The 22,144-nt window shown below is 31.6% G+C and overlaps 3 protein-coding genes across 3 annotated transcripts; 1 reads left to right on the forward strand and 2 right to left on the reverse strand.

Moving 5' to 3' along the window:
- Positions 1-156: 156 nt before the first annotated feature.
- LOC132720404 (pseudouridine-5'-phosphatase-like) lies at positions 157-5,485 on the reverse strand. The gene is made up of 5 exons (XM_060704537.1): positions 5,345-5,485; positions 4,194-4,319; positions 3,427-3,519; positions 2,239-2,471; positions 157-492 (listed from the first exon to the last, which is right to left on the reverse strand). Exons 1-5 carry the CDS (start codon positions 5,397-5,399, stop codon positions 310-312), a joined length of 690 nt encoding a protein of 229 aa, XP_060560520.1. The 5' UTR covers positions 5,400-5,485; the 3' UTR covers positions 157-309.
- Positions 5,486-8,190: 2,705 nt separating this feature from the next.
- Positions 8,191-11,422, forward strand: LOC132720394 (arylsulfatase B-like). The gene is made up of 2 exons (XM_060704526.1): positions 8,191-8,329; positions 9,663-11,422. Exon 2 carries the CDS (start codon positions 9,666-9,668, stop codon positions 11,163-11,165), a length of 1,500 nt encoding a protein of 499 aa, XP_060560509.1. The 5' UTR covers positions 8,191-8,329; positions 9,663-9,665; the 3' UTR covers positions 11,166-11,422.
- Positions 11,423-14,866: 3,444 nt separating this feature from the next.
- Positions 14,867-21,572, reverse strand: LOC132720287 (uncharacterized). Its single transcript, XM_060704396.1, has 9 exons — positions 20,888-21,572; positions 19,088-19,150; positions 18,502-18,603; positions 18,141-18,224; positions 17,593-17,655; positions 17,114-17,176; positions 16,598-16,675; positions 16,231-16,266; positions 14,867-15,201 (listed from the first exon to the last, which is right to left on the reverse strand). Exons 1-9 carry the CDS (start codon positions 20,999-21,001, stop codon positions 15,094-15,096), a joined length of 711 nt encoding a protein of 236 aa, XP_060560379.1. The 5' UTR covers positions 21,002-21,572; the 3' UTR covers positions 14,867-15,093.
- Between the last annotated feature and the right edge of the window lie 572 nt (positions 21,573-22,144).

Here is a 22,144-nt window from a genome sequence, read left to right on the forward strand (position 1 = left end):
TAAAAAAAAAAGAAAAAAATAATTCTATGTTCAATTTTATATGAAAATCAATGGCCAAATTTCTTGTTATTCTAGTCCTGCAACATGTTCATTATCACTTGGTAAGTGAACTATCCAATATAATTCAATAATTCAACAAGTTTGCAATGAAGATGATGCAATAAAGATGATGTATATTTCATAATCATAAATAAATCAATCGCCATAAAGATGATGTATATTTCATAATCATAAATAAATCAATCGCCCGTATTTCCAATCAATCTAAAAATCAATAAAGAATTAAAAATCGCTATTGATAGATTAACATCAAGTATCATATGGAGGTAATCCGAACATTTCAGGCTTGAACTCTTCCAGAGAGTCTATGATAAGTTCCGTTTTTCCCTCCAGTAATGTTTTGTCCTGCTCTGCATGGGGAACCCAAACACATGGCATGCCAGCTGCATGTGCGGCCTCAACACCATTCATAGCATCTTCAAACACCAATATCTGAATCAGTTAAAAAAATACTTGTAAATATAACAAGAGCCAATGTCAGGCGGGGAGGGGGGGGCAACACTATTTTTTTATTACTTTTTCAAAAAAGCAAAAAAATAAAATAAAAAAAATGTTTAAAAAATGTTTCAGTCAATTATAGCATAAATCAGTAAAAAAAATTCAATAATTAACCTTTAAGGTCAAGGTCATAAATGAGAGGTTTGATATACATGTACATGTAGGTCTCATCCTAATAAATGTCGTTTCTTAAAAAGTTATAGCCGGTTACAGCAAAAAATGGAAAATTTCAATAATTTGACCATCAGGGTCAAGGTCATATATGAGTGAAGGTCAAGGTCTGTCTGGTTAACTTGAATTTCACCTAATACATTTATAATGATTTACCTCTCTTCACAAGTTTATGTATTTCAACATGGTTTGAAAGCTTTGAAGGAGACAGTTTAGAGAATACAAATTTATTCAAAATATTGATTCTATATTTAATTCATGAAAATATGTTTCAAAACATAGATCAATCCTGCAAAATATTGACATCATTTATTATATATTTATATCTTGATTTAAAATGAAATGTTTAAGTTTAACTATTGAAACTAATACTGTAAACACAGGCCAATAATTAATAGGTTAGTAACCATAACCGATAATTTAAAACGTATTTTGGCCACAAGTATCCTGTTTCAAAAATGTTTTAAATATTTGGAGTGGCAAATATGTATCAAGGAAAGGCAAATTAAGAGTGGGAATCATATCATTACAAGAGCAATCTTAATTTTCTGCCAATATAAAGTTTTGCATATTATATTGTATCTTATATTGACAAACATTTCCTTTAGATAAAGGGAGACAAATCATGAAGTTTCTCAACTAATGAACTGAAAATGAATGGCATGAAACTATAGTACTGGGGTTAACAAGTATGATAAAAGTTGACATATTTCCGTAAAGTTATGGTCTTGTATTTTGAACTTTGAACTATAAAGGGAGATAAATCCTTAAAATATTAAAGCAAAGTACAGTACACAGACAAATCAAAAGAAATAAAATCTGATTAAAAAAATCACTTACTCTCTTTCATGTAAAATAACAACACTCTCTGAATCTTAGAACTTTGATTTGAAAAGAAAGATTATTTCTATATGACATAGAATCGTCTGTGTGGCTAATGGAACATTTAAAATATTTGTAAAACTATTTGAAGAGTAAAATTTGTTTTAATTATACTCATTTCTAGTACTTGGTTTTAAATATTATAATATCAACCAAGTTAAGCTCCCACATCCCTCTCTATGCATGATTATTCCAAGCACCAGGGTAGAACCTGACAAACTCAGTAGTTCCCTATGCCATGATAATTCAGGATTCAAACTCATAGTAATAAACATAAAAAGTTTTGAAAAAACATACATATCAATTTCAGACTATTTGTGAAATGAGTTCTTGCAACCTATAAATTAAACCCTTTTTGACTCCACACCCTAAAACTAGTACTAACTGGTTTTATATCAACCTACATTAAACCCTTTTGACTTTGCATCCTAAAACTAGTCAAAACTGGTTTCATATCAACCTACATGTACATTAAAGCTTTTTGACTTTGCATCCTGACACTAGTCAAAACTGGTTTTATCAGGAAACATGGTCATGACCAGTGTAAAACTTAAAATAACAATCCAATGGTTTCACAGACAGACACCTTAACTACAAGGCCATGGCATAAAAAGTACCAGTAAATACCTTTGCATGGTCAGGACTGTCATCAAACCTTATGGCCCCTACTTCAAAAGCATCTGGGTGTGGTTTACCATGCTTGACGTCTGGATCATCACCACATAGTACATGATGGTGGAACAGTGAGAAAAAATCCTTGTGGTTCACAGTCTTCAGCTCAAAACTGTGTGTATTAGACCCCGTCACTACTGCTATAGGCACACTGTGCTTGTGTAGGTGTCTGACTAGTTTTTCAGCTCCTGAAGTTATTAAACAATTTATGTGAGTACCTACTGCTTGTGTAGATGCTAGACTAGTTTGTTTGGGTTTTACGTCGCACCAACACAGTGAAGGTCATACAGCGACTTTCCAGCTTTATTGCTGGAGGAAGACCTCAGATGCCCTTCTGTACATTATTTCAGGCATGAACAGGCACCTGAGTAGAACCACCGATGTTCCTTAAGCTAGCTGGATAGCTTCCACACAAGAAAGAATCCAAAGTCCCTGTTGGGATTCAAACCCACAGCGGTGAGGGGCAAGTGGTTTTAAGTCAACATCTGTGACCATGTGAGACTAGTATTTCAGCTCCTAAAGTTATAAGACAATGTAACTACAGCTATAGGCACAATATTGTGTAGATGCCAGAAAAGATTTTCAGCTTGAACCTAAACTTATAAGATAACTTAAAATACTGAATGTTCATAACTATTACTCTCAATGGCCAATCATAACATTTAAATTATCAATTCTTAATTCATGATTTATAATTCACTTAGAGGCCTTCCGCTTTTATATTCTGTTGGGAAAACAATTCTGTTTGAAACAAAGTAAGCATTTCAGTAATCTTATCTTGGAAAAGTGAATCTTGTCACTGTTAAACCTTCTTCAAAACAGAGTTTAAAGAGCTATTTATATTGCGTCAGTGACGTTTGTGTCTTAAAAACAGAAGATTCGGAAACAAATCATCTGCTAAATGAGAGCAGACAGTAGATCAGGGGTATCAAGGGATTTAAGTATTTTATCATCCCAAGATTTCAATTTCCATCTAACTTCTTTTGATTTGACAATTATATGAGAAGAGTTGTATAAAAATAGCATAAAGACTAGCCAGGTTAAAATGGCTATGTAAATATGATTTATCAATACAAAATTTTCTATCAATGACAGCCCTTGGCCTAGCTGATATTGACTTGTTTAATCTCAGCTAACACATACCTGGTAGGAATGGTACTGAAGGAAAGAGCCTATCATATTCTTTATGAATCTTTATTAGGTACTCATCAACTGTCATCGGAAGTTCCAGCATATCTGCAAGTATACAGCAATTGTAAAATATATGTACAGTGATCAAATAAAATATCTGAGTTTGTGTGTGTATTTGAGTTTATTTAAACTCTCCACTGGGCAATGGGCCAGTCATACAGGGTAGTATTAGTCATTTTAGATTTTGGAGGATAGTGCAAGACACAGAAAGATGCCCTAATAACAGAAGCTTCTACTGGTTCTTTAGAGTTTAAGCATTTTACAGCAAAATCTGAGTATTATCAGTGAAAGAGGACCACAAGTATATTTTATGTACGGTACATGTACAATACAGTGTTTATTCTAGGATTCGAAAAACGGGGGATTTGTATTGAAAAATGAGAATTTATTAAATTTGTTGATCTTTTACCTTCTATGTCTATGTAAAATTTTCCCCCTTCCTCTCAAAAAATGGGGGTGAATTCTCAAAAATAGGGGTGAATCCCTCAATCGCCCCTCCTAGAATAGACACTGCCTATAATTTATAAAACCACATAGTTTCCTACATTGCAGCTTTCTTTTACTCATATGAAATATCTAAACATACTTAGGTAAGGGACTAATGATTTGATGTCTGAGAAATATACATATTAAAACATAGTAAAACATATCTCATTAAAGCCTTTTTAAGGAAAAAGTGAAGTGATGAATTTTAATGTTTGCTGAGAAAAGAAACCTACCAACAATCATTTTGGCTGACACTGCTTCTTTTTTCCCCATGATCTGTTGCTTTATTTCCCATGTGTATTTTTTGCCAAATTCATCACAAATGTTTTGAGTAGCTTCTGTATACAATCTCTCTGTATCTGTAAAAAACAATAATATATTAACCCAGACGGCCCCGAAAATGCTTAATTTAGTATTTTCTTTGTTCAGTGGTTGTAAGTTACTTTTTTATCAACAATAAGTGCATGTTTATTTTAAAATTAAGTAAATACATTCATTACAACCTCCGTAAATGGTGATATTTTAATAATTTAATGTCTATTTCAAGAATGTTGACGTTGAAATTTGGGGGTCAAGAAAGCAATGCCTGACCTCATATATCAGCTATAATCATTTGCAGACTGAATAATAGAATATCCAAAACTTCACCATTTGTTGCTGACATATTGTATATCATGTTAAAAATCAAAACACCCAAGCTTTTATCTGAATTAAATCACGTCATGTACATATCTGTCCAGACACATGGTACTGTAGTGTAGACAATTTAGATAATTTTGATACCCTCCTTGTCGAGCCTCAGATATAAGTGTCAATAAAATCAGAAATAAACAAACTAGTTTATTAGTTAGGAGAAGAACCTAGCTGAACTGTGTCAAATTTTTGGTCTCTAGGTTAAAAATTATGAAATCTGTACGGAAAAATGTTCCAAAAGTGTCCGGTTGATGGTCTCCAACCAGTATATGTATATTTTGTGATGTATTGATGAAATTTCAGGTTCCTGTGCAATGATCAAACATAAAAAATGGCAACATGTTGTTTGGATGAACAAGCACTTTTCTCCAGTTCGAGAATAGCCTATAATTTATTTCGACAGTTTGAAAGCCTGTTAAACAGTTAAATATTCACATTTACTTTTTAAAAAGACCCAATACATTTTCTATACTCCTAAGCAACACTATCTACATTTGAACAAAAGTCTGAAAATACAAGCAATATTGAATTAACAATAACCAGATAACACTAACAGTTCCCAAACTCTACAAATATCCAGAATAATTTTGTCCGATTCACTCACACTATATCGCGAAAATATATTGCATTTAAATTTTACGGCGGTTATGTCAATATCTGGTATTAACCAATGTGGGGAAATAATGTTCACCTAGAAGAAGACCATCCATATCAAATATAACATGTGTCACTGTTTTCTTCTCCATATCTAGGAATGGCTACAATATTTTTTTGATTTTGTATGATGCAATGTAAGAACAAGGCAAGCGTGTGATTTGAAAAACAACACGAAATTGGGGTTAGAAAACACCAAATTATAACATACTTTGTGACATCGAAAAGAAAGTTCATTTAAGTTTTCAAAAGCAAAGATATTTTAGGTGTGGAGCTCAAAACACCTTTAAAATCCAAATAAAATGTATATTTGTCAATCCCAGCACACGTACTGATCATCATATTTATATAGGTGTTCGATAGGTCACTACCCCGGCCCCCTTTCACCCACGTACTCTACAACCCTCCTACCTCTCAAAACCATGTAAACTGCAGTGTTTTTTCATTTGAAACATGTTTTAATATTTGGTATATGCTTTTAATTCAATTTCCTTCATTTCCCACAAAAAATAAAAAAAAAATGATACAAATATATTTATACTAATTATATATGTATCATTTTATATTTATACTTTTCCGTCAAAATTTGTCCATATATAGATCTAGTTGTTTGTCAGAAAGTTCTAGCTATCTAAGTTTGTAATATGAAAAAGGCAAAGCCTCAAAGCGAGCTCGATGTACTTTTTACGTGAAATAGTATGAAATAATCGCTCATTTTTATTTCAAATGCAGTAACGAGTGCGTGTGGCGTCACACGTACTGTGTTAAAAACTTTGTTTATTTTATTTCACTCTATAATTTTTCAAGCGAAATAAAGATTATTTAAAGTGAAATAAATGTAAAACTTAAAACGTTTGCGACATTAAAATAGCGTACTTGATTTGTTTGTTTTGCACGTGCTGTTTGGCGCTACATTGTGACGTCACGTAAACAATACTTTAAACGTCTGTACAGCGTTAACGACTGAATAAAAGATATTGGTGTTCGGATTCATTTTCTTAGTTAGACCATTTTCTTTCATTCTAGATAGTTTTCACAACAAAATTCGACAAAAAATTGTTTTTATTTATCAGATTTCAAACAAAATGGCGCCTTCGATTTTCATTTTTTATACACAGCTTCCGTTATTCTGGTTCCCTGTCCAATTATGGTTCCCATAGACGTGCGCGGGTGACCAGTCTACACATCCGTTTTCAGTCAGAATTCCTCAGTTTTTATCGTTATCTTTTAATTCGAAAGGTTGCGATGTGTCCAATTCGGTACTTTGGACGAAAGTTTTCAAAACCATCACTTTGCAGGTACTCGCGTTACCGTAAAGCTCGCTTTGCGAGCAGGCCCTTCGGGCCAGCTCGTCGAGCTCGCTATAAAAATATTGCAATATGTAACTAAGAAACTATTCGAAAAAACTAAAGTTATTTGTCTCCATTCTTAAATTACTCACAGATTTTAGAACGATACCACGGGTTTTATGAATACATGTATACCGGAAATAAATGATTCATCGTCTGCTTCTGGTTGATAAACAACAACAACAACAACAACAAAAAGAACAACAAAACAAACCACAACAACAATCCCCCTCAAAAAAAAAGAGAGAAAAAGGGAGATAACAACAACAACAAAACAAACAAACAACAACTACAAAAACAAAAAATATTTTAAGAATTATAGCGCGGCATTTTTTTCTGTCAAAATATGTAGAAACTGTAGATTAATTTTGAAATGTCATAATTTTATTTAACGAGATAACAAAAATTATTTTATAAGTCCCGTGGCTACAGTTTAATTTGTATGTACACATTGTTATCTAACTAACACGATTATGATCATCAAAAAATCCAAAGATAATTCTTACGCACATATTCCCATCATTCTGATTGTCCATTATAAACCCATTTTCTTCTTAATTTATTAATATATTATTTATCTAAACCTAAATAATTAGTGATAGCACGAAAAGAGGGATGCATATTAAAGCCACGCCTCCAGATTTATGCTAATTTTCAAAATGTGGAAAATTTTGAAAATGTGTTTAAAAGTATTATTTACTGAAATAACCAAAAAAAAAAGCAATTTAAACATTATCAATGACTCTTACAACCTACGTTAATTACTAAAAAGAAGACAAAATATGCAAAATAGCCCTTACTGCGTTAGTAACGCAGTAGAAATATAGTTATTAATACTGGAAAATCGGTCATTAATCACACATAACATGTAAATTATTACTAGAACTTTGAATCTTTATACTTTTCCTAAAATCTAAGTAGGCCTACATTTTTCTCAGGTTTGATTTTATCGAAATATTTTTGTACATCTGGAGGCGTGCAGCTTTAAGTGGTAATTTGATTTTTCAAGTTTTTAATCAGATTTTGAAAATAGATTTTAGCACTAAGTGCATCATTAAGTGTATGATAAGAAAATAATTATATTTAAATAATCATTAAGAATTTATAATAAAACAATACTAAAGAAAATATATTTAAAGAATCATTAAGAATTTATATAGTATAAGAATCTTAAAGAAAATATATTTAAAGTATCCATTAGAATTTATAGTAAAAGAATCACAAAGGAATCATATTGAAAGAATCATTTAGAATTAGTAGTAAAAGAATCATAAAGAAAATATATTTAAATAATCACCAAGTATACAATGCATTGTGAAAGAATAATGATTAAGAATATAAAGGAAAAGAAAAATGTCAGTATATAGAAATTATTGATAAGCACAGGGTCCTCGTTTTTAATCTGTTTGATTCATTATGTAATAATAAAGAGAGAATGACACTTTGTTGTATCTTTATCAATCATGTGAGTGTGGTCAGACTTTAATATATATATTCTGTCTGGTTCCCTGCATAATATAGCAGTATCACGAGAAGATAATCCATATGTGTTACCCAAGCGATTATTGTGAACGCTATAAATAACCGTCCTGGATTTTAACTGATTAAGATACAAATATAAATATAGCTGAAACGGTAGTAAAATAGTTTAACAAACAGACTCTGTTAACGCGGTAAGTACTTTTTATGTTTGAAGACGTATTTTTATATGTATTTGTATTATGTTTTATATGCTTATTGAATACAAACTATTAATGTGCTTACCCAAAATATGTTTAATCTTGTTATTCATGCAATATAAAAAAGAAAAAACACATCTGAATTTTTGTTACATTGTCTTTAAATTCAAATTTTTTTGATAAATAGATATTATATTGCATGCATAACAAGATTATACATATTTAAGAACACATTATTAATGCGACTAGCACCTTTGATTGAATAAGTATATTGTGCCTATAAAGTTTTATAAGAAAATGGTGTTAAATTGGCATATTTTAAAAATGTTTGATAGTGTTTGACATCTTGACTATTTATTCGTACACATGGAACTGAATGTGTATACATGTATCTGATACAGACGCTGTCATGACTTAAATTAGTTCTTCACTTTCGCATCTATATATAAAAGCTGCATGTCTCCACATGAAACAAACTATTTCAAGAAAATCAGACTTGAGAAAATTGTAATAAGATTTTTAGAAAAGAAAAAAAAGATCCGTGATTCAGGTAATAATGTACATGTTTTATGCGATTAATGACTGATTTTGCAACATTTATAACCATATGGCTACTGCGTGACTCACGCAGTAAGGGCTATTTTTGCATATTTTGACTCCATTTTGGTAATTAACGTCGATTGTAAATGTCGACTGCAATGTGTAAATTACTCTCTTTGTTCACGTCACAATATTTTACTTTTAAATATATATTTTCAAAAATTCAATGAAAAATAGCATGAATTTGGAAGCATGTATTAAAATGTCCAATAAGGACCATCATTAAAGTTAAAAGCATTTAAACAACCATATGAGACTGGAAAATCGAATTGACGAAAAAGAAAAAAAACAACTAGATAGTAAACAATTAAAAACAAGGCAAATATTTTATGCCCACTCTGATGTTCTGACGTTCCATTACCGTAGTTTCGTTATGTCAACATTTTATCATCTTAACTGATTTGCTTCATTGATTTTTATTTTACAAAGACGTATAGTGATGGTCCATGCGGGACACCGTACCTTCAATAAGAATGTTTCATAACCTTAATTGAAGATTCAATACTAATTAAGTCTTTAAATACTGATTTACTCATGGTTGATAAGACTTTATACTCATACAGCTGTTTTATCTGAAATCTTTAAACTTAAGTAAAGCATATATTGAATTGTACAAAATAGATGTATACTCTTTTATTTTCCCAAAACACCAAGCTGTAATGATTTGTTAGCTTATATGCGGCCAAGTTACCTTTTTCTGTATGTACACTTACAAAATATTTTTCAGAATATGATGGAAAAAAGGATTTCGTTGATCACGGTACTAATGTCACTGATACTGTGCAAGACATTCGGGCACACTCAAGCCAGACATATTGTGTTTATCGTAGCTGACGATCTCGGATGGAATGACGTTGGTTTCCATAATCCAGATATGATAACCCCAAATATTGACAAGCTTGCTAGACAAGGAGTAATACTGAACAGTTCGTACGTTCAACCAGTATGCTCTCCTTCTCGTCACTCCTGGATGACTGGAATTTATCCATTCAAAGCCGGTTTACAGCACGGGGCTATTTTACCACAACAGGCAGTATGCTCCCCTCTCTCTATGCAATTCTTTCCTGAGAGGCTACAAGAACTAGGGTACTCCACACACATGATTGGCAAGTGGCACCTGGGATTTTGCAATACGGAATGCACGCCTACAAGACGAGGATTTGAATCGTATTTAGGATATTACAATGGTATGGAGGACTTTTACAATAAAACAATAATTAATGGTGTTGATTACAACGACGGTTTAAAGGCCATACCGGCAGACGATAGATACTCAACTTACGCTTATGCAGATAGAGCAAAGGAGATTATAGATAACCACAATCAAACTAAACAACTGTTCCTTTACCTTCCATTCCAGTCAGTGCATATACCGATTGAAGTTCCTAAGCGATTTGAGGATATGTACCAACACATCGCCAATGATGACAGAAGAAAGTACTCAGGCATGGTGTCTGCTATGGATGAAGCCATTGGTAATGTGACACAAGCTTTAACTGACAAGGGAATGATAGACGATACTTTGTTTATATTTACGGCTGACAACGGTGGTTGGCCCGGTCACGGTGGTAACAATTACCCTTTGAGAGGTGGTAAAATCACAATTTTTGAAGGGGGAACGAGGGCTGCAGCATTTGTCTCTGGGTCTGGAATCGAGAAGAAAGGGTCCACATATGAAGGACTAATACACGCAGTTGACTGGCACCCAACCATTCTTTCAGCCGCGGGTAGTTCTAATGATGAAACAATCAACAATATTGATGGTCTTGATCAATGGAAAGCGATTAGCACAGGCGCTGAATCGGCTAGGAATGAGTTCGTTTATAACTTGGATGACTCATTGGATCCAGTAACTGGTCATGCTGCCATACGAGTAGGCGACTTTAAGCTGATATCCGGATATCCGGGACCCTATCGGGACTGGTACAAACCGGAACAAGAAATCAAAGGCAGCATTGGCGTCTCAGCTCAACCATATGACTATTCTGCGATAGTTTATGAAGATCTGAGCAAATCGAATGGTATATGGTCAGGAGATGGTTTATATAATTTGAGAGATGATCCAACAGAGCATAATGACCTCTCTAAACAATTCCCAGATGTTGTTAAAAAACTCAGAGCTAAACTAGACGAGTACAGGAAGGCATATGTAAAACCAAATTTTCCAAAAAATGACGACAAATCTGATCCAAAATATTACGATGGTCATTGGGCACCCGGATGGTGTTAAATGTTTGCTTATGTATGTTTTAGAACTCTTGAAAATCTGGCATAAGTTATCAGTTTACGTGTTTTATGTATCATTTTGACAAAGAGCAACATAAACTATGACAATTCAACTTTCAGGAAATATATACATGTATATTTTCAGTTGGCTGAAGCTATTCATATAATTAGAAGTAAATTCAAATAATATGCTTATTATCATGGTGTAAAATACATTGCATATTCTATTGCTCAATAACATTATATACTGTCTAAATCGTATTTTTTAAACGTTATTTAAGTTATACATTGAAAATAATTTGAAATCCTGTCATGAAAATATATAATAAATTCAAGTACACGTACACGAAAATACAGGTAAAAAACAGTAAAAATAACAACATACATGTACTAGTAGTACTGTAAAATAACTGTTTATTTTAATAAACCTGTCTTAGTTATTGTCTTGTGTTAAACTTATATTTTACTGAGTTCATTTTTTTCTTTTTGTAATAATATATACCAGTCATTTTATATTTTATGTACATATTATGTCCCTTACATGCTATTTAAATAATTTCGATATTCTAAATGTTAAAATGTTTCAAAAGCCATTTGTTTGTCTTCATTTAAATAATTTATTATTGCTCATTCAATGCAAATGAAGTAATTCTGGATAATTATTTTTGGGAATTTTGCTATTTCATATAGATGTAGTGGTGAAGTGATGTATCCCCCGTAAGGGGTATAATACTATTTACGCTAACTTCACATATAAAAATTGAAATGTATTTAATCACAAGTTCAGGTTGTTTTGTGAATTGTTAAGTTTTTTTTCCGGTAAAACCATACAGTAATTGTTTAATTATAATACATTTTATTAAGGAATTATTGCATAAAATGTGCACCTTAAACTAAAATATAACATGACTTTTAGGACTGTTAAATGCCATTGTTATATGTCACCATTGGCCTATATTTATTTATAAAATGATTGACACCCATGGGTTTGTAACCTTTTGTGAATAAAGATATTATTTTTATAATATGCTATGCATGTTCAATGTTTTTATACTGTTTAAATGCCCAATAGATTTATGTACTCCTAGAAATGTTCGCGAATACAATATTTCGCGTTTTTCACAACGTCGGCATTTTCGCGGAGACAAACTTTCACGGATATGTAGTAACCGCGACTTCCGCGAATGTTAAGTCGCTACGGCCTAACTTACAGCTTTTGGAGTATCAGAGTTTTTCTTTACTATATACTGGTACATGCCACACATCACAGTAAAGGTAAAAATGTTTCACGGTGTGTTTAGAGTGGTCAGTTTGTTACCTCTGCATCATGTTACATCTGTCAATGTGGCTCTGGAAAAATGTCTGCTAATTAATGCACATAAACTGTATGTGGAGGCAGAAAAGAATGTTCCCTAACAAAAAAAAATCATCTGCTTTTTTCAAAAGGTAAAGCTATAATTTAACGCATGATGCCATATTTTTTAGATTACAAACATTATCTAAGCTTAAAAGCCTGCTGGTGGCAACAAGTTCCATCCATGCAACCATGCAGTGCAGACCGAGATCAGCTGGCACCGTACGTGTTTACAATACATGGTCTGCACTGCTCGCTTCGCTTTACAGTCAGGTTATTTTATGAAAATTGTCCTAAAATGATGAATGGTTTCATCCAGATAGTAAGATGGACAGTGTCCATTTAAGTTATTAAGCGTTCATTTATATATTTTAGCATGTATAAACCAAACACAAAGAAATATTCTACCGAGTGTGGACAGCCAAAAGTAGCTTAAACTCTTTTTTTAAAATCCACAACATGAGCGTTATAGGAAGATCCTAGTAAAAATGTCATGAATTACCATATACAAATGTATACAGTTAATTTCGAAACAAAAACTTTGTTGTTAATATTAAACGATACTTTTCAAAAGAATGCCGTAATATACATGTATTATTATCTTAGAATAAGGTTTGCTGTCAGGCATACGCTGGAAAGATTATATGGAAATGCCAAATGCCAGGATAAACCCGAGATACGGCTTCCTGCATTATTTCAAGCACAAGCGGGTGCTAGAATAGAACCACCGACCATCAGTAAGCTGGCTTATGGACAGGAAGTTAGTTTATGAAGAAGACTCTAGTTTATGATATTTAAAAAAAATGTAGTAGACGGGTAGTGTATCAGAAGTTGGTCGAGTTTATTAGAGGAAATGGCACGAGCAGAGTTTTCAAATAGATGAAATACCCTAGCATATATTTTTGGAGTTTGGAGAAAACAAATATAAGATAAATACTATTAAATGTTTTATCTTCACCTTAAGCGTGCTCTCATAACATCAAATGTATTAACAAGGGTGAAAACGTATCAAAAAACGGAGAAAAAAAATCGGAGGAAAAAATAAATGCCCATTTATAAATTAAGAACAATTTCGTTTTATTTCTCTGAATCACTGTTTTTGGTTAAAATATATATATATATTCATAAAACAGACAGAAAAAAATATAGTGATGAAAATTTTCTTTTAAAATTATAACATTTAAAACATTGTAGCACTCTGAACACAATACAATTAAACATTGTAACAATGAACATACATATAGTAAACAAAAATAATCATTTGTATTTATACGTAATTAAAATATGATATACAGAATCAATGACAACAATAATTATCAATAACATATAAGCTCACTTCATTAACATATATTAAAAAATGACAAACAATTGATGTTATTACCCGAAGTACATTCTACAGTTCAAGTGATATATAGAGAAACACGGAATCTCTAAAGAACGCCGAAAACGGCAAAATAACAATTGTTGATGGTATTGAAATAATATATGAATAATGATTTAAAACGGAAAATAAGCAAAGTTTTGTATGCCATCAGCTGGTTTTATAAAATAAACTCAAAAGAGATTGACTAGTAAACTTAAACAATAGAAATATTTTTTATCTAGCAAGAAGTAAAAATGTATTTGTTGTGTAGTATTTCTAATTTCTATAAGCATATTCTATGCAAATGTAAGCTTTTCAAAATGCTTTTTAAATATAAAAGCCATAGTTTCTTACTAAATCTAAAACAAAAGCGATCGTTATATATTGTATATATCATTTCGTCTATATTTCTATGTTTTCTTTGCAAATCGGATAACACGTACAGTGAAACCTGTCTGAGTAGATACGTCATGTGATAGTCACAATATCTATTCGTTACATTCATTAAACGTGCTAAATTTTAAACCGATGGCATTGTTTTTAACGCTTTGCCTGCTAGCGGCAATTAAACCTGCATTAGCCAAAGAAGTAAACATCTCTTTCTGTTCTGGGATGGTCCTTATATCAATATTGTTTGTACTGTTACACTATTTATGAAGACTAAATGAACAAGACAAAAATTAAAAATGACATTCAAAAACCTTTGGCATTTTCGACACAGGCACTAAAACGTTATTTCCCCTTTATTGACAAAAAAAATCTTGAATTTAAAATTAGGAAAAATTAGGGGCTAAATAACTCAAAAAATTAAAAATTTTTAACAAATAATATGACATTACAAACATTAAAAACAAGCACGCGCAGATGGTTGTAAAATAGTATCTTTAAAAACCGACAACATTGCAAATGAAACTATTGCAAACTCGACAAAGTTCATACCTACAAAATATCTCTGTAGTACCACCCAATTCAGGAGTCAGCATTACAATACAAGTTGTCCCTAATTCTGTTACTGTGTACTTTTTATCGTTCCGTAAAATTTATTAATGAATAACAATCTACCATTGTATATAAAAGAAACGGGATATAGGTTAAACACAATACAAACATGTAAACCGTTTATCCTCAAAATTTACATTCGTATAAAAGAAAGTGTTTGTATATATAAGTAATAATATATTTTATAAATAAATTTGAGCCATTTTGCCCTGAACACTAATCGCATTTGCTTGTAAAATCTCCAATACAAACTGTAAAGTTTAATAGCAAAATCAGTAATGCCAGCAACAGCACTACAGATACACTCACGATAATCTTCTCTCTCTGAAAAGATAAAACAATGTTTGTCACTTGTTTATCTTTCTAGAATTTATCTACATTAATAATCAGGATTAATTTTAATAATAAAGCAAACTCGACAAAATTGGTATATGTCCAAATATTACATAAAAATACACTTAACGAAACTTATAAGTACTCCGATTTCAAACTTGCAGGAAAACTCCGGTTTTCAAAATATATACCAAAGCAATGTTGAAAATGTGTACTGACTCTACTTTCCGACTGCATGAATGATTTTAAAACAAAATCAATCATCCGAAACGCAATATGGCTGTCACATGCAAAAACCCGAAAATGGGCACGTGCATTTCGTGCAAGATGCCCACATTGTGTATTTTGATGCAAATTGTTAGTTTATTGATGTGCCTAACATAAAAACACAAAATAGCCCGAATGTCGCTGCAACAAAGAGGCATTGCAATTGGGCTATTACAGGGCGGCGCATCGCATGCAGAGGTATGAATTGACTAAACTTGAAGGTATTTGATTTTTTTTACAATGGTGATCTCAGTTACTGATTTTCTGTTAAGTTTGAGTTATTGTAAAATGCATTTACTATTATAAAATGATATTACTATGATTAAAGTTTATACAGTATCGACTTAGACTAGTTATAGTAATTCTAACACAATATAATAAAAAAATGGTCGGAGTACTTATAAGTTTCGTTAAGTGTATGTATTATAGGTATCAACTGCGTTTGGTAAATTGGACAAGGCAGTATCAATAGACATATATATTGCTCACTTACGAGTATGAACGACGTGCGAAACTTATGAGAGTCCATTGATTTATAACGACGGTTCTGCAGCAAGATAAAGGTAAAATAGATTTTAAAAGGCTATGTGCTGTCTGTGCATTGTGAACGTTGGTGATATGCATTGGTTTCACTAGTTAAATTCATTGACATACAATATGTTTATTTAAATATTTTGAATTCGTCATCCACAACTTTAATCATAGTAAGATATAAAACATGTTAGATGTGTGAGGTATTGTCAACAGGGTTACCTTTGTAAGTCTGCGACATTTTCGTTTTGGCTGTTCCTGAAATAATCACAAGAAAAAAGCATTTATTTATTGTCTTTAGCCATAAATATAATCCTACTTCAATCAAAAGTAATTACTTATTGATTAGACTGCCTTTGTCAGACGTGTAGAGCCATATTTAACTAACTTTCTGGTAATTTTTTAAACAACGAAAACAAGAACATGCAACTACTTAAGATCATTTGTCAGTGTGGACATTTGACTTTGAGAAAGAGGGATAATTAATGTTTGTCCACTCGACTTTATATTTAGATATTTTAGGGAAAGAATTGTGTGTGTTGATATATCAAATCAATCTATCATTAGAAGATGGTCCATCAACCCCTACCTGTTTTGATGGTTCGTATAGAAAAGATGTATCTGCTGCAGTTGATGCAGCAGGTGACTTTGTGGGGTCGCTTCTTACCTGGAAAGATAAAAACAGACGTGAACAATAACTAATGCTACCCATTCTAGTTTATATCACGAGCCCTGTTTTCATTTACATCAGACGACAAACTATTGCAATTCAAATATGGCACCGTATACAAAATAACAAATATTGACGTCGTCCGCATGATTAAATAACGGGAACGTTAAAAAATTAAAAACATATCTGATTTTTGATTAACCTATTGCCATCGATACTTAATCCAAACCAGTTATGTTTCTAGCAAAGTGTTTGTAAAATGGTATATTTCAAATAATGATAATTTCAAGTACATGTATATCCAAATAATAATAATAATAATAATAATAATAATAATAATAATAATAATAATAATAATAATAATAATAATAATGATAATAATAATAATTCGTAACAATGATAAAAAGTATCAATAAATAGAACAGATATATTTACCGACGATGAGTACACAAATGTGGAATCAGTTGGCGTAGGGGAACCTGCTGGATTACTCACAATCTAAAACAGAGGAAGAAGATCTATATTACCATTTCACATTTTATTTCAAATTCTTACAACAACAACAAAAAAACTGATACAAAAATATGAAATTACCGTATCATTTATTTCGATACTAAATTTCACCAGAAATATTTTAAATCAATCATTAGGTGCTTGTTTGTATGTATGAACACTATTGGCTAATTGATTAAAGGAGGCTTGATTTAATAAAAAATTCGCAATATATAATGCATATTTGTTTGATTTTATGACTTAATTAGGTAGTTCTTTTTTACAAATGCATTACGTTTTTCGTACAAAACATACCAGTTTTAAATGGAAACATAATACGGTCCGAATGTACAATATCGGGAATGGCAGGTAAGCCACAGCTCTACCTTTATACATACTAGTACATAAAAAAATTAGTCTACCTCAATGTTAAGGTCCTGTGATTTGGAACTAATTCTTACGATCGTCTGCTGTTGCTGTTCAGGCTGTCAAGAATTCAAAACAAAACATTACAAAGGCTGTCAAAAATGATCGTTTGTAAAATGCAAAAAATATAGCAATACAGAGACTTGTTCTCTAAAGTAAAATATAGTGAATTTACAGTGACTATTTTCCAACTAGTATTGAATAATCAGTCCGAATTACATATCCTAATGTTTTATTTAGACCAAAGGCGAAGTTTAGAAACTTCGCTGTCAAATTATGGATGAAGTTAAACAACTTCGCTGCCAAATTGCGGTCGATGTGAGGCAATCTCGCTGGCAAATTGCGCATTGGTGAAATAAGTGATATCATGAATAATGATTAATATACCGAGAAGCAAGTTGATTGTACCTTAACTGCAATTTGAATTTGATCAGCCAAAAGTGTTCATATCTATAGTCACATTTAATTGTGCTATTAGATATCTATTTTTGTTAATAAATGTTTAAACGTCCTGATGTGACCAATTTATTGACAGTGAACATACCTTTTCTGTTATAAGGGGAACTCTGATTTCTTGTCTCCCTACTGGACTCGACTGGACATCCACAGCAGCTCTCGGATAATCATTCTGAAAAAAAAAAGATAACCGACATTGCAATATAATAAAAAGTACCATAGATTTTTAGGCTTTAAAAGTGAAAACAAATCTTTGCAATACATACATACGTATAATAAAAAGTCGGGCTCAATATCAAATTGTTATTTATTAGAAGTAATCTAAATATGAAAGAAAATACTAAGGGTAGTAATTGTACGAAGATTAGTATAAGCTGAAATTAATCCGTTAAGCACATCAATTGCAGCATGTTAGAGATTTTGTTAAAACAAAAAAAGGAGTAACATACACGTTTCGAGTCTTCTGAAAGCAATGGGATAGTGGTTTCATAATCCTTCCTCGGACTTGACTGTCCACCGGCTTTATACCTCGGTAACATATAATCTTTAGTCTGAAAATAAAATAAGGAACACATAAAAGTGTATATCTCTTCAGACGAGATGTATTGAGTGTGCTTATGAGAGACGGTGTAATTTCTAATTTTTAACTTGTTCTGATTATATCATCGCTTATGGCACACTATGAAACATTTCCATTTTCATATTTTTTTCTTCAAAGTTATAAGTTATAAATTTATAAATATCTAACTCTTATTCGTGCATTGTTTCAACCGGAGCAATAATGTTGTTGACAATTGTTTGTTATTATGTACAAATAAACCATTGACTAGACTGTGAAATAATTAATACTAATAACCATAGATAGTGTATATGATGTAAGACACTTCACAATCTCAGAAGATGTGTAAGGCTCTCGTGATTTTAGTACCACAAGTATTTATAACGCTCGTCAACAAAAAGATAAAAACAGGCATACCTCTCTTACTTACATCTAACTTAATATGAACGGGTCATTTTAATTCAGTTGATATTTACCTGTACAGGAGGGTCATCATAATCCGGTGGCGGTTCAGCCGGGTACACTGCTCTGACATCTTCCTAAAAAGCCAGATAAGCATATAGAATCAAGGCGCTATTGTATTCGGTTTTTGGAAAAACATCTAATATTCAGTGGTAGATTCTTAAAAATCAAGTTTCAAGCGAAATGTGAAAATCGCAGATATGGTTTGAGTTTTGTAAATTGAGAGAATTATTTGTGCAGTATTCCCATGACAAATTCACAACTGACTGCAGGATCATTTAATCTTCAACACTGAAAGCATTGGAATGAATGGCCACTGCAGGACCAATAAAACATAATATTGCAACGCATAGCACTGCATGTTGTTATAGATGTCACCTTCTACTAGTACTTGGCATCTACATAAGCACTAACCATATTGTCTGTGACTACTTTAATAATCAAAACCTATTACACTATACGTAAAACGACTTCGATTCTGGCAGGTGTTTCTTACAATGTTCATGCAAATAAAACTTCATTAACATTGTTTGAATTTGAAAAATCAGTAGTTTACTGTGTGTGTATATATAATATAACGTAATATTTATCAAGACGTAAGCATGTGCAATAGATGATCAAGTATAACATAGTTTTTAAGTGCATTTGAAATTGCACCCTTCCCATTCAACACCGCAAAGTCATCTTTGCTATGAAAGTCATTTTCAAATAAAAACAAAAACAAAACAAAACAAAAAACTTATCGTGGTAGACTGTCATAGGCTGGTAAACCTACAAGTTTGTTAAATTCGTTTTAAGTCGTGTGATGAAATTCATGATAGCTTATCAAGATGAATTCTTACAGGTCCATTAAGCCCAAAAAATGTTATAATTACTATGATTCAAACGCTTTTTAATTTTGGCATCCTGTTATAGTTTCAAAAAGTGTACTTTTACTCGTGTTTATATAACTTAGCTATCTTTTGATTCTATAGCATTATGGCAATTACTATAGTTTAAGTGATTTAGTATTTTGTATGGAAACCTAGAAACAAAGTGATCCCTCGGAAGCATTAATCACAGCAGAATTACATGTAAATTGTAGACTCGGTTTGATTTGAGTCTGTACATATAACAAAATACCAATTTGCTTACATTTTTCTACCTTTATGACAAATTATTTCACTTGCAACGTTACTTCATCTTATTGATAAACATCTTATAGTCTCTAAATCCATTATTACAACATTCTAAAACACGTGTTTGCGATTTTTAAAGAAGAATAAATAGATTAAATATTTCAAAAAATTTGCACCTTTAAAAATGCAGTGTTTACTTAAATGATATAAGGGAGACAAATATGATATTTTATCTTCTTTAGATTAAATCATAAAACCTTTCTCACAGGCAAATGCAAATATCGTAAACAAATCTATAATTGCTTTATTTTTACTTATATTACATTGAAGGCAGATAACATTCCATTTATTTCAAAACCTTCTTTATTATTTTGCTGATCAAATTACAACCAATGTCTTGACATATTATAGTTAGATGGATTAAAAAAAAAACAAATTTTGTTTTATTTAACCTTACATTAAAAATTAAAGAGTAAAAATACTTTAAAAACTGTTCTTTTAACTCTCATAGACTATAGAAGTTTTTTTGCATTCTTTTTGAAAAACAAGTCAAATCTTCTTATCTTATCAATATCTGTCCCTATATTTTGACACCAAAAATGTTTGATGAAAGTTGTTTAAATGATTAGTAAGAACATGCACATCTATGAACATTGTATTTTTAACCTGAAACGGTTGTAAAAAGTGCAAGTGTACCCGTTGTTTCCCGGGGACAGAAATGATAGCGTATCCAGATGACGCCGTTGATATAGTAGACCTCACTGAAGAGACCGTTGATTCTTCATACTCGATAGAGGTAATCCCAGCCATGACAATGGTAGTTATTTCACCTCCAGGCGTTCGTCATCATAGAATTTGAGTTAAGTTTTAATAACACTTCCTCAAAACATGTATTATGCTTCTTTCCTGATATTCAAGGTCCATTAAGGGTCCATGCATCATAATTCATCTGACACATACTATCAGATTTGTATAGTTTTATGCAAGTATATTATGTATAAATAACGTTAAATCCTTTCCTTCCCTGAATGCAGTTTATCTGTTCTAAATGTTATCTTTATATCGCAACAAAAACATCATTTTAACAGTTGCAGTATACACTTTAATTTTAAAACAAATATAATACATAGATATATTTTCCAACCGTGCACATGCATATAACCAGAACAGCTCGATATCTTCACACGTATTTGTAAACAATTGAAAAAAAGATGTTATTTAAACGTTATGTCCCCATTTCTTTCATCTTTTTTTTATTCCTTTCTGTGCATGATCAAACAGTAGTTTGACAGATAGAACACTTAATATGGTTTAAGTGGTTTAACACTGTCCTTAACACACATGGATAATGTAGTCTCAGCTAAGACATGTATTGATCGTCCAGGTGAATCATTACTTGGATTTATTTTTAGATATGACATATCATTTTTCCCAGGTGAAAACTGAACTATATATTTAGTTGTTAAATGATTTAATGTATTAATGAAAATAATTATTGCTAAAAAAATGAGCCTAGCCTAAACTAATGAATATACACAAATATGTTACACGTTATGATTATGAAAATATAAGTTAAATTTAATATTTTTTTTAAAACATACTTTCTTGCCGTTGTTAGTTATTGATTTAATACACATTTCAATGAATGAATCTAAAGGGAGGGGTGGGGAAGCGATAGCGATTTATGGGGTTTGGCTAGTATTTAGAAACCCTCTATATCAATTTATATGTTTCTTTAATGAAATTCAGTAAAAATTTGAGTCATAAAAAAGCTAGTAAAATGAAAACCCGCCTCTTTGATTATGCATTAGCCCTTTTCAAAATTTTGTGACCCCCTGTGGTAAAAAGTTCTAGAGCTGCGACAACAAGGAATAATTTCGTTATAATTTAGCATATAAGTAATTGCATATTAATTGCTTTTGACTGAAAGAAAACTGCATTTGCTGCTGTCAT

This window comes from Ruditapes philippinarum, unplaced genomic scaffold, assembly GCF_026571515.1.
Source record: "Ruditapes philippinarum isolate M1 unplaced genomic scaffold, ASM2657151v2 ctg2730_1_1_1_1, whole genome shotgun sequence".
NCBI lineage: Eukaryota > Metazoa > Mollusca > Bivalvia > Venerida > Veneridae > Ruditapes > Ruditapes philippinarum.

Excerpts from the sequence above, each read along its gene's own strand:
- LOC132720287 (XM_060704396.1), bottom strand. The coding sequence starts at position 21,001 with ATGGCTGGGATTACCTCTATCGAGTATGAAGAATCAACGGTCTCTTCA. Across the intron at positions 18,604-19,087 it reads ATGATGACCCTCCTGTACAG|ACTAAAGATTATATGTTACC; the intron begins GTAAATATCAAC and ends TTTTATTTTCAG. Across the intron at positions 18,225-18,501 it reads TTTCAGAAGACTCGAAACGT|AATGATTATCCGAGAGCTGC; the intron begins GTATGTTACTCC and ends TTTTTTTTTCAG.
- LOC132720394 (XM_060704526.1), top strand. The coding sequence starts at position 9,666 with ATGATGGAAAAAAGGATTTCGTTGATCACGGTACTAATGTCACTGATA.
- LOC132720404 (XM_060704537.1), bottom strand. The coding sequence starts at position 5,399 with ATGGAGAAGAAAACAGTGACACATGTTATATTTGATATGGATGGTCTT. Across the intron at positions 2,472-3,426 it reads TTCAGTACCATTCCTACCAG|GAGCTGAAAAACTAGTCAGA; the intron begins GTATGTGTTAGC and ends TAATAACTTCAG. Across the intron at positions 493-2,238 it reads ACAGTCCTGACCATGCAAAG|ATATTGGTGTTTGAAGATGC; the intron begins GTATTTACTGGT and ends TAACTGATTCAG.